General features: G+C 36.7%; 1 protein-coding gene across 6 annotated transcripts in view; it reads left to right on the forward strand.

The window, feature by feature from the left end:
• Positions 1 to 13,406, forward strand: part of Ralyl (RALY RNA binding protein like) — a 759,508-nt gene that overhangs the window by 644,390 nt on the left and 101,712 nt on the right. For all 6 annotated transcript variants that reach the window (XM_008836810.2, XM_017799088.2, XM_008836801.2 and 3 more), the window contains one exon: positions 2,881 to 2,913. In XM_008836810.2, the coding sequence (XP_008835032.1) occupies positions 2,881 to 2,913 (33 nt within the window). The remainder of the gene's footprint in view (positions 1 to 2,880; positions 2,914 to 13,406) is intronic.

Here is a 13,406-nt window from a genome sequence, read left to right on the forward strand (position 1 = left end):
TAAATATATTTTTATTTACAAAAATAAAAATAAAGAGAATATAGAAAACCGAGGGAAAACAACATAGCCTGTTGGAAATACATCTCAGTGCATTATTGACAGTGCCAGGATGAACCTCTGACATAGACCATGATGTCAATGTCACAGCACAGAAGAGGCAGTGAAGAACAAGAGCTCTAGTGATTCCTGTGCAGCCAGTCAGAAGGAGAAGCAGGTTAAAACAGCAGGTGATGATAAGGCTTTGGAGGTGTCTATGTAGCTTTTCCTTCTGTGAGTTTCAATTTATTCACATTTATACTTTCAGGTAAATGAATTACCATATTGTGTTTATTTTTCTCATGTATTTGTGATATACATAAAAGAAATGGGGGAAATTTTTACAGATCAATAACAACACAAGATGTTCACTAATTACACATGTGCTTTCTGTTTAATAACATTAAGACGCAGAGATCATATGGGCATGAATGCAATTCCCCCTCCTACGCTAGCCAATAATTTCATTCCAGCATTTGTCAGACTAAAGTGTAAGTGTGGTCTGCTTGTACACATGGGGTGATACCCTTTTCTTCCTGTATTATACATTTGAAAGCTTCACTGAACTGCATTCCCTACTGGTGTCATAAATAACCCGAATAAAAGGAAGCCACCTCTTTGCTTGCACTTTGCAATTATCCAAATGCTGAGTCAGTATGTGTTTGAAATCATATTTATTGATTGAAATTTTAACGTTTTTTCTGAACGTTCCAGATATATAGCTGTTACACTGGGACATGCAGGGATGTACATAGTATCGCTGCCCTCGGGGACTAATATGATTGGTCTGATTAGCTAGTTGGCTTCCCTTCTCCTTACTGCTTAATCACTTCTTTGAGTCTCATATTGTGACTGTTAATACTGATAGTCCATTTGACAGGATCTAGAATCAGCTAGGCTATAAACCACTGGACATGACTGTGAGGGAGTTTTTAGATTGGGTTGAGGTAGGAGGAGGATCCTCCCTAAATATAGAGAGCACTATTCTATAGGCTGGGGTCCTGGACTGAATGCAAAGGAGAAACAAGCAGAACACCAGCATTTCTCACTCTCTTTTCTTACTGGGAACGCAAGATGAAGAGCCACCTCAAATTCCTGCCACATACCTTTTCCACCATGAGAGACTGTACCCTCATGAATTGATCTTTCTTTCTTTAAGTTGCTATTGTTAAGTTTTTTGTCACAGCAACGAGAAAAGTAACTAACATATCTTCCAAGTATTTTGTTGAAGAACTTCAGAGCGAAATTCAGAGTTTTTAAGATGATCCCTGAGCCTTGGGAGGCAGAAGTTTGATGTAGATATCCTAATCTGGATAAGCAGTCTCCAGTTTCTTATTTTCTGCAAATTGGCCAGTTGTGGGTCTCTGTGTTAATCACCAGCTGCTGCATAAGGAAGCTTCCCTGCTGAGAGCTGAGAAATGCATTTATCTATGGTTAAAACAATGTCATAAGAAATCAGTTTAATATTATATCTATTTAGAAGAATACTTGTATTAGGCTTTCTTCCATGTTTTAACATATGCAAAATGAAATGGAGAAAAATATTGACTTGGTCTAATTATGATGCAGTTAACTCATTTATGCACTTCAATTTATAAAAATAGCTGTCATCTGTAAACAGTGTACAATTAACTTTCCAGTCATTTTCTTATACTCATTTATATGTTAAAATTTTTGTAGGGGCAAGGGAAATAGTTCAGTGAGTAAAGTGTTTACTTTGTAAGTATGAGAACCTGAATTCAGTCCCTAGAATGAACACACACACACACACACACACTCACACACACTCACAAACAGGCATGACAACACATCTGTAATCACAGCACTTAGGCAGAAGCAGAGGGATCCCTGGAGCCTGCTGTCCTGCCAACATAGTCTACTCACTGTGTTCTCTGCCAGTGACACACTGTCTCAGAAATAATGTAGTTAGCTCCTGAAGAAGGATGATATCGCTGGGTGTCATATGGCCTCTGCACAATGAGACATAAAATGCTAGTATTTACTTAAAACATTTACACTCTTTTCTGCATTTATCCCATAATTGTATAAAATATAGAATGAAAATATATACCTGCAAATTAAATCTCCTTGAGTATTAACTCTTAGTATCCTGAAGTGGACCCTTCCTTTATTAGTTGTCTTTTGTAAATAATATAGAACTGTTTTGAGATATCAGAAAATCAGCTAGAAGCAATCCTATACCACTTTATTATTAGAAAATAGTAAGTCGCAGTAGGCTTTTAAAGTGATTTTCTCAAGATGTCACATCTAACCATGACTTTCCGGGTTAGATCTCACATCTGGTGTCTTAGGAGACATAGAAAGTACCTAAGTTTTGAGAAGAATGACCCTAACATGTTGCAAGACATCTCCTCTTCCCCCAGGGTGTTATTCACAGTGCATGATCATGCTTGGTACCCTGTCTCTTTTCTACAGAGTATTTGCGCAGGCAATCAACATCTATATTATGTAACTAAATAAATTATAAATTTCTTCATTATTACAACTAAAATTGGACACATTGAAATTTTTAGAAAACTTCTCTAACAAAAATAAGCAAATACAGGCTATACCTAAGAATTAGACTCACACTGTCACTTAATGTCTTTTAAATGCTGCACTTCTGTTCTGAGGCTTTCACTTTATTTAACCTCCCCACTTATCCACCTACAGCATGAATATATGACTTTAATATATAGTAGGCTTTAGTATATTATTTATAATTTTTTATTCTTGGAAACATATTTTCATCCAATCAAGTACATGTTTGCCACATTCATATAAGACAATTTTTGACTGTGTAACAAATTGTTAAATTAAAATAAACTTTTCATGTTTTTATAGGCTTGAATCAAAGGAACCATTTCTGTCTGTTGGGTGAGTATTTATCTAAATATTTTAGATATGAATGATGTGATTTAACTTAGCCAGGTCTACAGAAAGGATATTTCTATTTGTGTAACATTATATTTATAGCCATAGCTCACCATTTCCCATGACATTGCTATCTTCATTCCATGAAGACTTAATGGAAAATTTCCTGACTCTGTTTTGTGACCTCTTGCATTCAGCTAACAGGTGTATAAGGACCCATCTATCTTCTGTGAAAGCTGTGTAAGTTATAGTGAATAATATCCTTCCCATATATGGAAATATATGATCAGAATGGCTTTAAAAATTCCTCTGAGTGAGTTTCACTCTTTCTAGTCTTTATACTCATTTTGTTGTATTCCTTCTAAACCTCTCCTACTTGTGTTTCTTCCTCCTCTCCTGAAGTTCTTGCCTCCTTTTACTCACTGCACTTTACTCCTCCAAACCTCTCCCACTGACTGCTTCTGTGAACACAGAGCGGAGGAGCCCTGTGGCAGATCTAGGAAGGGCCAGTGCTTGCCTCTGGCAACAACGTTGTCTCATTGACATTGCATGTTCTAATAATAATGTAACATTGGTAAGGACAAATGTAAAAATCTCTCAGCATTTAGAAGTGAGAAGCAGCCATGGTTGTATGTTTTCTGGTGTATTAAATACTCCTTTACTACTACACGAAAATGTCCTATGAAAGGAATTTGCATTATCAGCATTATATTCGATGCACATGAATTTAGGAAAATGTGGTCATGCTGTATTGGGAGAAAAGCCACATGTCACAGCCGGTGTGTTCCTGCTTAGTGGCCAGATACATGTAGTGGGGATAGATTGTGAAATGTTCAGATCCATTTTTTTATCACTTTCTTCACAGTTCCAGAGTATTGGTATGATTGACTAAATAACATGGTTCCCAATACTCTTCCACTCATCAAAAATTTCAGTGAGCCATTCTCCTCTTGGAAATCAAAACAATTGTTAGGGAAAATAGAAGAGAAAAATGGAGTAGATGCATTTTATTGGAGGGTTTCATGAAAAATGAAAGTTCAAGTTGGTCTGGTCAGAAAAAAACCCTTGTTAGTAAACTTCTTTCCTGCATTAATCACTAGCTCCTATTGTTAAAATCTCTAACCCCAAAGAAATCTTATTTGAATTCTTATGTATCAGCCCTCCAGTCAAGAGGGCTGAAATAACTTTGCTTTGTGCCTCACTTAATTCTGTTTCTCTGCAGGCTTTTTTGTTCTGAATGCTTTGAGATGAGTCCTTTTTTTTTTTTTATTGCACACTTCTCTTCAACAAATGAAGACCCTAAGTAATCTTTATTTTAAGCTTATCAGGAATTTGGCACTTTCCATTACAGCCCAGAAACTAATCTAAACTATCCAAAATAAAAAATGATGTATAACTCTGAAAATACTCAAAGTAGGAATACTGGCATGATACTAATTACACATTGATGTTTTCTATATAAGCCTTAAAAGTTAAAAGGAGTGAAACAAAAAACTCAGATGTTTCTACTGACATCAAATTATTATCTATAGTTAAATTTATCCATTTTCCTACAAGGGAATTATTTTAATGTCCCAGTGCATGCATAAGGCTCTTTCTTGCCATTGCTCAGCAAGAGAAATTCATGAAAGAGAGCATATGGACTCACATAGCAGCAGACAGCAGAAAATCTGAAAAATGCTATTTAGATTCATGAATTAATTCATAGTCACACATGAAAGGGAGGAAGTGCATATCTAAAGTTTATATGTAAGTTGACACATGAGTATGCAAAATTGAATTTATCCCACATACTTTAACTTTGTTATCAGTAACCTGTGTGAATTAAGTCAACAAATAAATCATTCTGAAATATTGCATATTTTAACCCATTGTCAATCAATGTCTAAAACTATCTGTCAATATGCATTTATAAAATTAGTTTTGACTTTCTTAATCTTTGATAGTTCCAATTTTTTTGTTTTTGGTCTCTTTGAGACTGGGTCACCCTTCCAGCTGGCCAGGAACTCACCGTGGAGACCAGGCTGGCCTTGATCTCACAGACAGCCACTTGTCTCTGCCTCCAATTGCTGGAATTAAAGGTGTGCACCACCAAGCCCAGCTCTGATAGTTTCAATTTTTAAATCCCCAAGAATCAGTATCTCATATGTAAAATGGAGATTAAATAATTTAGATCAAGCATTTAAGACAATTACAGCCAGAAAAAAATTGCTTGAAAATGTTAGCTCTTCTCATAGTTTTGCAAGGTATATGACCAATTCTTTACTAAATTCAGAGATATGTCCTAGTTCAAAGAATAATACTCCATTTTTATATTCAGTGCTTTTTGGCTTATGCTGAAACCAAAAAAATTCCATAAAGGTGAGAAAAATATGTATTCATAGAGAATACATAAATTTAACATGAATTCATAACATTATGTATATGCAGATATTTTTAATAAGATATATTTAAATATTAATGCTAAATATTAACATTACTGTTCACCTCACTTTCTTAGAAGGTTAAATTTCTAATAATTTAATCATTTTTGCAATATTGAATTTCAGAAAAATTAATAAAACATTGCTTTCCAATACTACCTTTTATGAGACATTAAGTGAATGTTGATTTTGGAACTGAAGTTTAGAGAAAACAGGAGTCAAGCAACCAGAGTGATCATTCTAAGAGTCCAAGATATGCTCTTATTTAAAATCAGCCCTGCCTTCAAAAAACTTTGTGCAGCTTTCTAATGAAACATGCATATGAGGGAGGAGGATGGGTTGATCCTACTATTGGGAGCTTGTAGACATAGAAGGACCAGTCAACACAATCCATGAGTTCTCTTCAGGTTCAAGAACCATGAGTGATGATGCCTCACAGACATTGAGCCCCTTTTAAACACACTCTTTAAAATGAAAAGTTAAAACAAAACTCTTCCTGTGAATTCTTTCCTCCTACTTCTTCAGCATGAGGGTGACTTCTTTAAATGAAAATTTTTAATATGAGCAGTCACAGTTTAGGGTTGAAACTAAGTTATAATAAACTTAAAATTGATGAATATTTCCATAATTAGCTCTATTGTAATGATCATTACTCAGGCAAACTTTTTGATGTTTACTTTTTACTGTAACAAAATAAAAGTTCTGTATAATCTAAAAGTTACACTGATATATCTCAGAAAAAAATTAAATTACTGTCTTCCTGGCTAAGTTGGGAGTTTCAAAGATTACATCATGGACAAAAATACTAGAATTTGTGTATTTATCTCTTTCATGACACAGGCTCTATGAGCAAGCCTATCCAGGCCAGTCATGCCTGGACTTCCACGTCCCCCAAGGTACATGAAAGCTCTTTCCCTAGTCATGAAACAGCACAGCAGAATGCTATGGAACAGCAGCGCTTGCTCTACACCCAAAGCTGATCACATGACAGCCCACAGTTAGGTTTCATTAAATGGTGCTCCTTTTACGATAGCATCCCATCTCTTTTCTATGTTGACAATGAATTTAGACATTCAGTATACTTCTGTGGTTGTGAGAACTCTGTTAAATCTTGTCATTCTTAAATATCATTTCAGTACATTATTATTCTCGGTTTTATAGACAACCTGTGCTCTACAGACAGCACACCTCACTATACTGTTAGCTCTAATGCTCCAAAAGTCCAGATTGGAAAACTGATTGAACTATCTGAGAATCTGTTTTTCACACATGTGGGGGCTTCTGAGACTGAATTCTGGGGACAGAAGTTCAAAAGAGTGAAATCAGGACAGAGTGAAGGACTGCTCACGGCATAGGTAGGGTCTTTGAGGGAGACAGACTAGAAATAAATGATTAAAAAACAGTAGTATGAAGAAAGGAAAACAATTCCAGAATGAATGCTGTCAGATTTATGTACACTATGAAGTGTCATATTAAAACATTTGTAATAGAAACATGCAAAGCAGAAAGCCAAGCTGATTAGAGAACTTCAGCAAGGCTGAATGAAATGTGAAAGTAGAATTCCAGCAATGTAGACCAATCAATCAGGAATGAAAAAGCTTTCTCAAATTCAGAATCATAAACTTAATAATTAAGCAGATTATTAAGACAAGTAGAATCTACATTTATTTTCAAAGTGAGATAAGGCTTCATGCAGTTGTATTAAGAATGACATTCGTATGAGCCAGGTGTGGTGGTGCACACCTTTGATCCCAGCACTCAGGAGGCAGAGGCCGGCAGATCTTTGTGAGATCAAAGCCACCAAACTAATCTGCATACACATGGTGAATTCTAGGCCAGCTGTGGCTACAGGGGGACCTTGTCTAAAAAGTAAATAAATAAAGAGGGAATTCCTGGGAGAAAACATTGGCTTGGTGGCAACAGCAGAAGGAAAAGTTACTATACAAAGTCCAGCAAGTATTACAAGCTTGATGGAGACAAGGTTGACAAATGAAATTAGAGAATGTATAACCAAAGAGCCAACTGGGATAAAGTAGAGTGACTGGATTATACACGTTCATCTGTTTGTCTATGTTTTTGAAAGCAAGAGTGATGGTATCTAAAGTGAGGTCATCATAGAGCCACGAGGGAAACAACCACAATAGTTCAGATAGGACTTGAAAGAAAAGAAAGAAGTAGGATCAGAAAGTGCCTGCTGCAATCCGTTTCCTGGAGAATACCAGAATTAGTGCAGGACTGAGGGGTGAAATGGTGTTTCTCAGCCCATCTTGGTCCATGGTGACAGGATGACAAGCTATGATCTGGCTAAAATAGAGATACTGAGGGAAGGTTAATAAGAACATCTCCCTAAGCTTTAACCATGACCATCTGGCAATGCAGAATCACTAATGAGCAACTCAATGCCTGGCTTTTGATAGTGAGGTTTTAATTTTCTTTACTTCTCCAGGGGAAAAAAGGAATAAAGAGATAAAGTCAATGTTCTTCTCCTAAAATCCATTTCTGTTGTTTTTTAGTCTCAAACAGCACTTCCACAAAATTAATGATTTCTTTAGCAACTGCGCTTGCTGCATTATTTCCCAAGGCCCTCCAGGCTACTTCTCTGGAGAGTACACAAAGTTTCCACAGCGCTATTTTTGTCATCTAAAGCAGTTGTGCTTTCAGGCCTGATGCTACAACTGTAATTTTAATTTATCAACCTGCCACTCAGTGAAATGGTGTAAAAACATTTGAAAGCTTAAACCCATCATTTATTTCTGCACCTGTCAATGACACTCTTCTGCACTTGTCAAAATCATTTAAACTGCACTGTGATGGCATATAAAATATCACCAATAAATTGGGTAATCAATCATGTGTGTGTATATTTTGACAGTGGTGTCTTGAACACATGGGCTCCAGGACTCTTTTTTAGGATGCGGGAATTCATTACTCTTCAATAATAAATACAGCAGAGTCATTTTAAAGTATCTTCCTCAGCCCCCACAAATAAAAAATGTCTGAGAAAACACAGGAGCCAATTGTGACTGAAATGGCTTTTATTTCTTCAGTGAAGTTTTCTCCTGAGGAAAAAGGAATTAATTGCAGATTACAGTAGGAAGGGGAGGGAAATGCACTGGATCATTACATAGGTTTATTCAAGTTCTTTTTATAAAGAAAGCAGCAGTGTAGTACTTTATAGCTGATGATATTTCAAAACAGCATTATCAGCACTTCTAGTACTAATTTTTTCATATAAAAAGTGTAATATTAAGCCAAATGTCACAATCTTGATCAGTTTCACTTTAAGAATCAACATTGCTATATGTCTAGGAAACTTATTCCTCCTGAAAATCAGAATGAGATTATTGTTCATCATTGAATGAGATGAAATGTTTCAATTTGAAACAAAATTGAAAATAAAGTGGTTTATTTGTCCTTCCTTTTTCCTTCCTTCCTTCCTTCCTTCCTTCCTTCCTTCCTTCCTTCCTTCCTTTCTTTCTTTCTTTCATGTATGAGTGTTTTGTCTGCTTTTATGTAAGCACACCATGTGCTTGTATTGCCCTTGGAGGCCAGAAGAGAGTATAGGATCACCTGGAACTGGAGTTCTAGACAGTTGTTAACTATCATGTGGGTGGTGGGAAATGAACCCAGATCCTCTGCAAGAGCAGTCAGTGCTCTTAAAAGCTGAGCTATCTCTCTAGTCACCCCCACCCAATTCATGTATTTAATTACCTTCAAAACATGTCAAAGGAGAGAAACTATTAAGTCTCTTTGGAAGAATGCCAGGTGTGGTGGTGCACGCTTTTGATGCAAGCACTCTGGAGACAGAGGCAGGTGGATATCTGTAAGTTCAAATCTAGTCTGGTCTACATAGTGAGTTCTAGACTAGCTGGGTCTACAAGGAGACCCTATCTTAAAGTAAAACAACGAAAACACTTTTGAAGAGAAAATTTCTCCTTTCTTTTTATACTACATAAAATACACTTACAGCTGAATATCCAGTTGAGTAATAAATCCAAGAAAGGATTTATATAATAAATAAATACCATTCACTGAAGTGGGTTAGGAGTATGTATTGTCCTTTGTCTTTGTAGTCTATGACTACTGGTTCTCACATAGATAAAATACCCATCATTGTCTTGAATATTTTGACACTGAGCTCTTAAGCCATGATGCAGACACACAGAAGCTCCTGAGCTGCTGAGGGCAGCACCTAGCCTGGGACTTTTGTAAAGGAACTAGTGATTTCATGTATTCAATCTTAATGCTGTTCTCTGAACTCCATATTCATTGAATCATCACGAATATCTAAGCAGTAATTTTAATTACTCAGGAAATTAAGTACACACATTACAAGTTTTTGATTCTTTTTTGAGACATTATGAACCCCAGATTTTCAGCATAAAATTACTAAAAATTTAAAGCCTCACTTCCCAATTATATTTCATTCATTCCACTAAGAAAAATTGATCTTTATTTCTTCAATCTGAGATGTGACCTTTGCAATACTGTTAATGACATGTTCCAAGTACCAAAATACTTCTTGATTTAAAAGGATTTTCTGACCTGGAGAGATAGCTCAAAGGTTAAGAGCACTGGCTGCCATACAGAGGACCTGGGTTTGATTCCCAGGACCCACATGGCAGCTAACAACAGTCCTTAACTCCAGTTCCAGGGGAATCTGACACCCTCTTCTGAACTCCATGAGCAATGCACGACACAGGTGCACTTATATACATACAGGCAATATACTCATACACATAAAATAAAATAAACTATTTTTAAAAATAAAAGAATTTTCTATGTAACATTGCAGAACAAATTAGTCATTCAGTGTAATCGATGACTGACAAATATTGACCAAACCAGGCATCACTTAAGAACTCTACACATGCACACACAGACACAGACACAGACACAGACACAGACACAGGCACAGACACACACGCGCACACACACACACACACACACACACACACACACGCACTGTGTTATGAAAGGTTTCTACTAAGGTAGATATTAAAATATTACATATTCCTAGCAACATCATTGTTTCCTTGATAAAAATTTTAGTTGATCAAATTAAAGCATGACATTAGAAGCCAGAGGCCACATTCTATCCGAAATGAACAACGCACTTGTGCCTTAATGCAACAGTAGGCAAATCTTAACTACAATTTCCCCTTAGTATGAATGAAAGGCATGTAAAAGATGAAACATTTGATAATACATTTCCTGCAGATACTGGCTAAATCCTCATGTCATGTAGGCAGTATGTCAATTACGTGTCTTACAGCCTGCTGGAATACTAAAATTCTTAAAAGCTGTTTAAAAAGTGAGTCTCTCTAGAGAAGCAATTTAAAGGAGTTCTGTAAATCATGAGCCTTTCATTATCCACATCACCCTCAAGAGGTCTGGGTCAGACTATGTACTCCAGATGCCAAATGTAAAGCTGCCAAATCGTAGGTGAGGAAGTGTTGAGTAGAACAAAGCAACCATTCCTGTTCCTGATTCTTAGCCAGTTTTGGGTTTGAAGTGCCAGGAAAGGATTTGGTAGCATTTTGGGCCTTTGTGTGCTGCAGAGAAATCAACTTTCATTAGGAACATCAATTCATTATTTGAAGGGAGCTTGACCTCATGGATAGAATGCTATGCAATGACCATGCCAGCTTCTGCTCTACACCAACCCATGAAATAGGAACCATTTCCTGTTAAAAATTGATATTTTCTTCCATGTTGCAGAGCTCAAAATCAAAAGCCCTCATTGTAGGATACTTTAGTAAAGAATTAAAATATTTATATTTGATAGTATCAGAAAAAAATGTGATACTAAGATATAATTAGATAAATATGTACCATGTTCTTCTTTTTCTACAATTCATATTATTTCTGAGAATATTCTTAATTATTTAACATCTGAATCTCCAAAAGTACAAGCCTGAGTTTAAAAATAAGAAATGGATACACCAAAGAAAAGAAATTGCCTAAATTCCAAACCCATACCCTTTCATTCTTTCTTTTTTCCTTTTTCATTTTTTTGTGTATGGTATATATATGCCTATGTATATTTTTGCATGTCTGTATATATATTTTGCATGAATCATGGTGCACGTGTGTGGGTTCTCATGCATGTGTGTGCCTGTGCATGTGAAGACTTGATTTAAATATCCATAATCATCCTCTATCACTTTTCCACTTTATTCATTGAAGCAGGATCTCTCACCCAAAGCCAGAGTTCACCAGAGTCTTGCTAGCTAGCTTGCTCTGAGGATCCCTTGTCTCCATCTTCTGAGGCTGGACTTGCAGGCACGCAGTTATGTCCACTGGGCATATATAGCATTTGCATGGGTTTCTGTGAATCCAAACTCTAGCCTTCAAATTCGTGTGACAACCACTTCATTTCATTCTAATGAACGTCTTTTACAGGATTTGATTTCAGAATATCAATATTCTTACCTATAGATAAAATCTACTCATATCAAATTCTTCTCAAATTATATTGACTGAAGTGAATTGTAAAGCTGGACTACAGTATATGCTTTCAAAATGGCTTCAGTAAAACAGCATCAAAGAGTAAACTGTTTCTTACCAGTTTATCACTTGATAAATGTAGAAAATAAGAATATACTTGTAAAACTTTTACAGAATTTTGACAGGGCTGTAACATTCTATGTGACTTTTGAAAAAATATTCTCAAATAGTGAGAGACTGGAATTTTTTAATAAAAGTGAAAAGGCAAGTCCTTTATCACAGTAAGTTTTACAATCTTGGTCAATGCAACATACCTATTATCAAGGATGCAATTATCTAAAGAAATGGGTATAATAAGTAAGTCAGAGCCTGCAGTATAAGAAGTTGATGGGGGTGCTCTACTCTACTGAAGAAGGACAAAAAGTTGTGGGCACCATAGTGATATCTTCTAATACTCTGGAGGGATTCTGGGTTCTTATGTTTCTGTATAAGGAACTGAGCAAACTCAACAGTGTCAGCAAAAATAAGGATATTTCCGTAGGAAAAAAAATATATTTCCAGGGGGAAAGCAGGCAGAGAAAAGCAGCTGCTCAGCAGCTTCCATTGTTCACCTGCCTGGGAGTTTTATGTCACATTAAAGGTGCATTTGAGGGTCACTTGCTTATCATCAGCCTTTTGGCCACATTTGTATAGTACAGGATTTTTCATGTATGCTCTGGTAGGAGCAAAGATATTCCTGAGACACACTTGTGCCACCTCTCTTTAGCTATCAGCTAGTGGAGGCAATGGTTCTGAAGGAATAATACTTTCCCCAGTAATCTCTATGTTGTGATGGGGAAGAAAATTTGGGGTCTGGTGCCAGCCAAAGGAGGAACTTGTCTCAGGAAAGAATTTTCACACAGCTCTGACAACTTGTCAGACCTCCTTTCAAGAGACTGGAGGGCCCAGAAAGTGGCTCAGTGGATAAAGCACTTGCCACAAAGCATAACCCACATGAAAATCAGGCAGGTTTTACAGGCACTTGTCAGTCAAGCACTTCTGAAAGTAGGGACGGGATCCCTAGGACAAGGTGGGTAACTAGACTAGTTGGAATTGATGTATTTTGTATTCAGCAAGACGCCGTGCTTCAATAAATAAAGTGGAGAGATTTTTCAGGAAGACACCTGGTATCAAGTTCTTTATGGCTCTACATGCAGTTGTACACACATGCAAACACATCCACATGCGCATGCATCCTCACACACATGTGGACTCAGTTCATCAAATACATCAAATACAGATACATAACATCACACACACGGTGGCGGGGCGGGGGGGCGGATACACAATTGAGGTGGTGAACACGCCTTGACCAAGACTGATTTGTGATGCATACTTATTCCCTCTAATAAAAGCTACACCTCATGCTAATGCCTCAATGGTAGATCCTGAAGCCACTGGACCTCTGCAGCTCTTTATTTGTTTCTCTTCTCGATATGGTCAATTTGAGTAAATCTTCCCTGGGTTTTCACTAGTGCTTCTCTCTTTAACTGGTATAATGAGGACGGGTGACCAAGCCTACTTTGTTGGATCATTAGAGGCCAGTCTATAACCTAAGATCTCTAGTAGGAGAATGAGGCTTCT

This window comes from Nannospalax galili, unplaced genomic scaffold (genome assembly GCF_000622305.1).
Source record: "Nannospalax galili isolate Female #2095 unplaced genomic scaffold, S.galili_v1.0 scaffold370, whole genome shotgun sequence".
NCBI classification, from domain to species: domain Eukaryota; kingdom Metazoa; phylum Chordata; class Mammalia; order Rodentia; family Spalacidae; genus Nannospalax; species Nannospalax galili.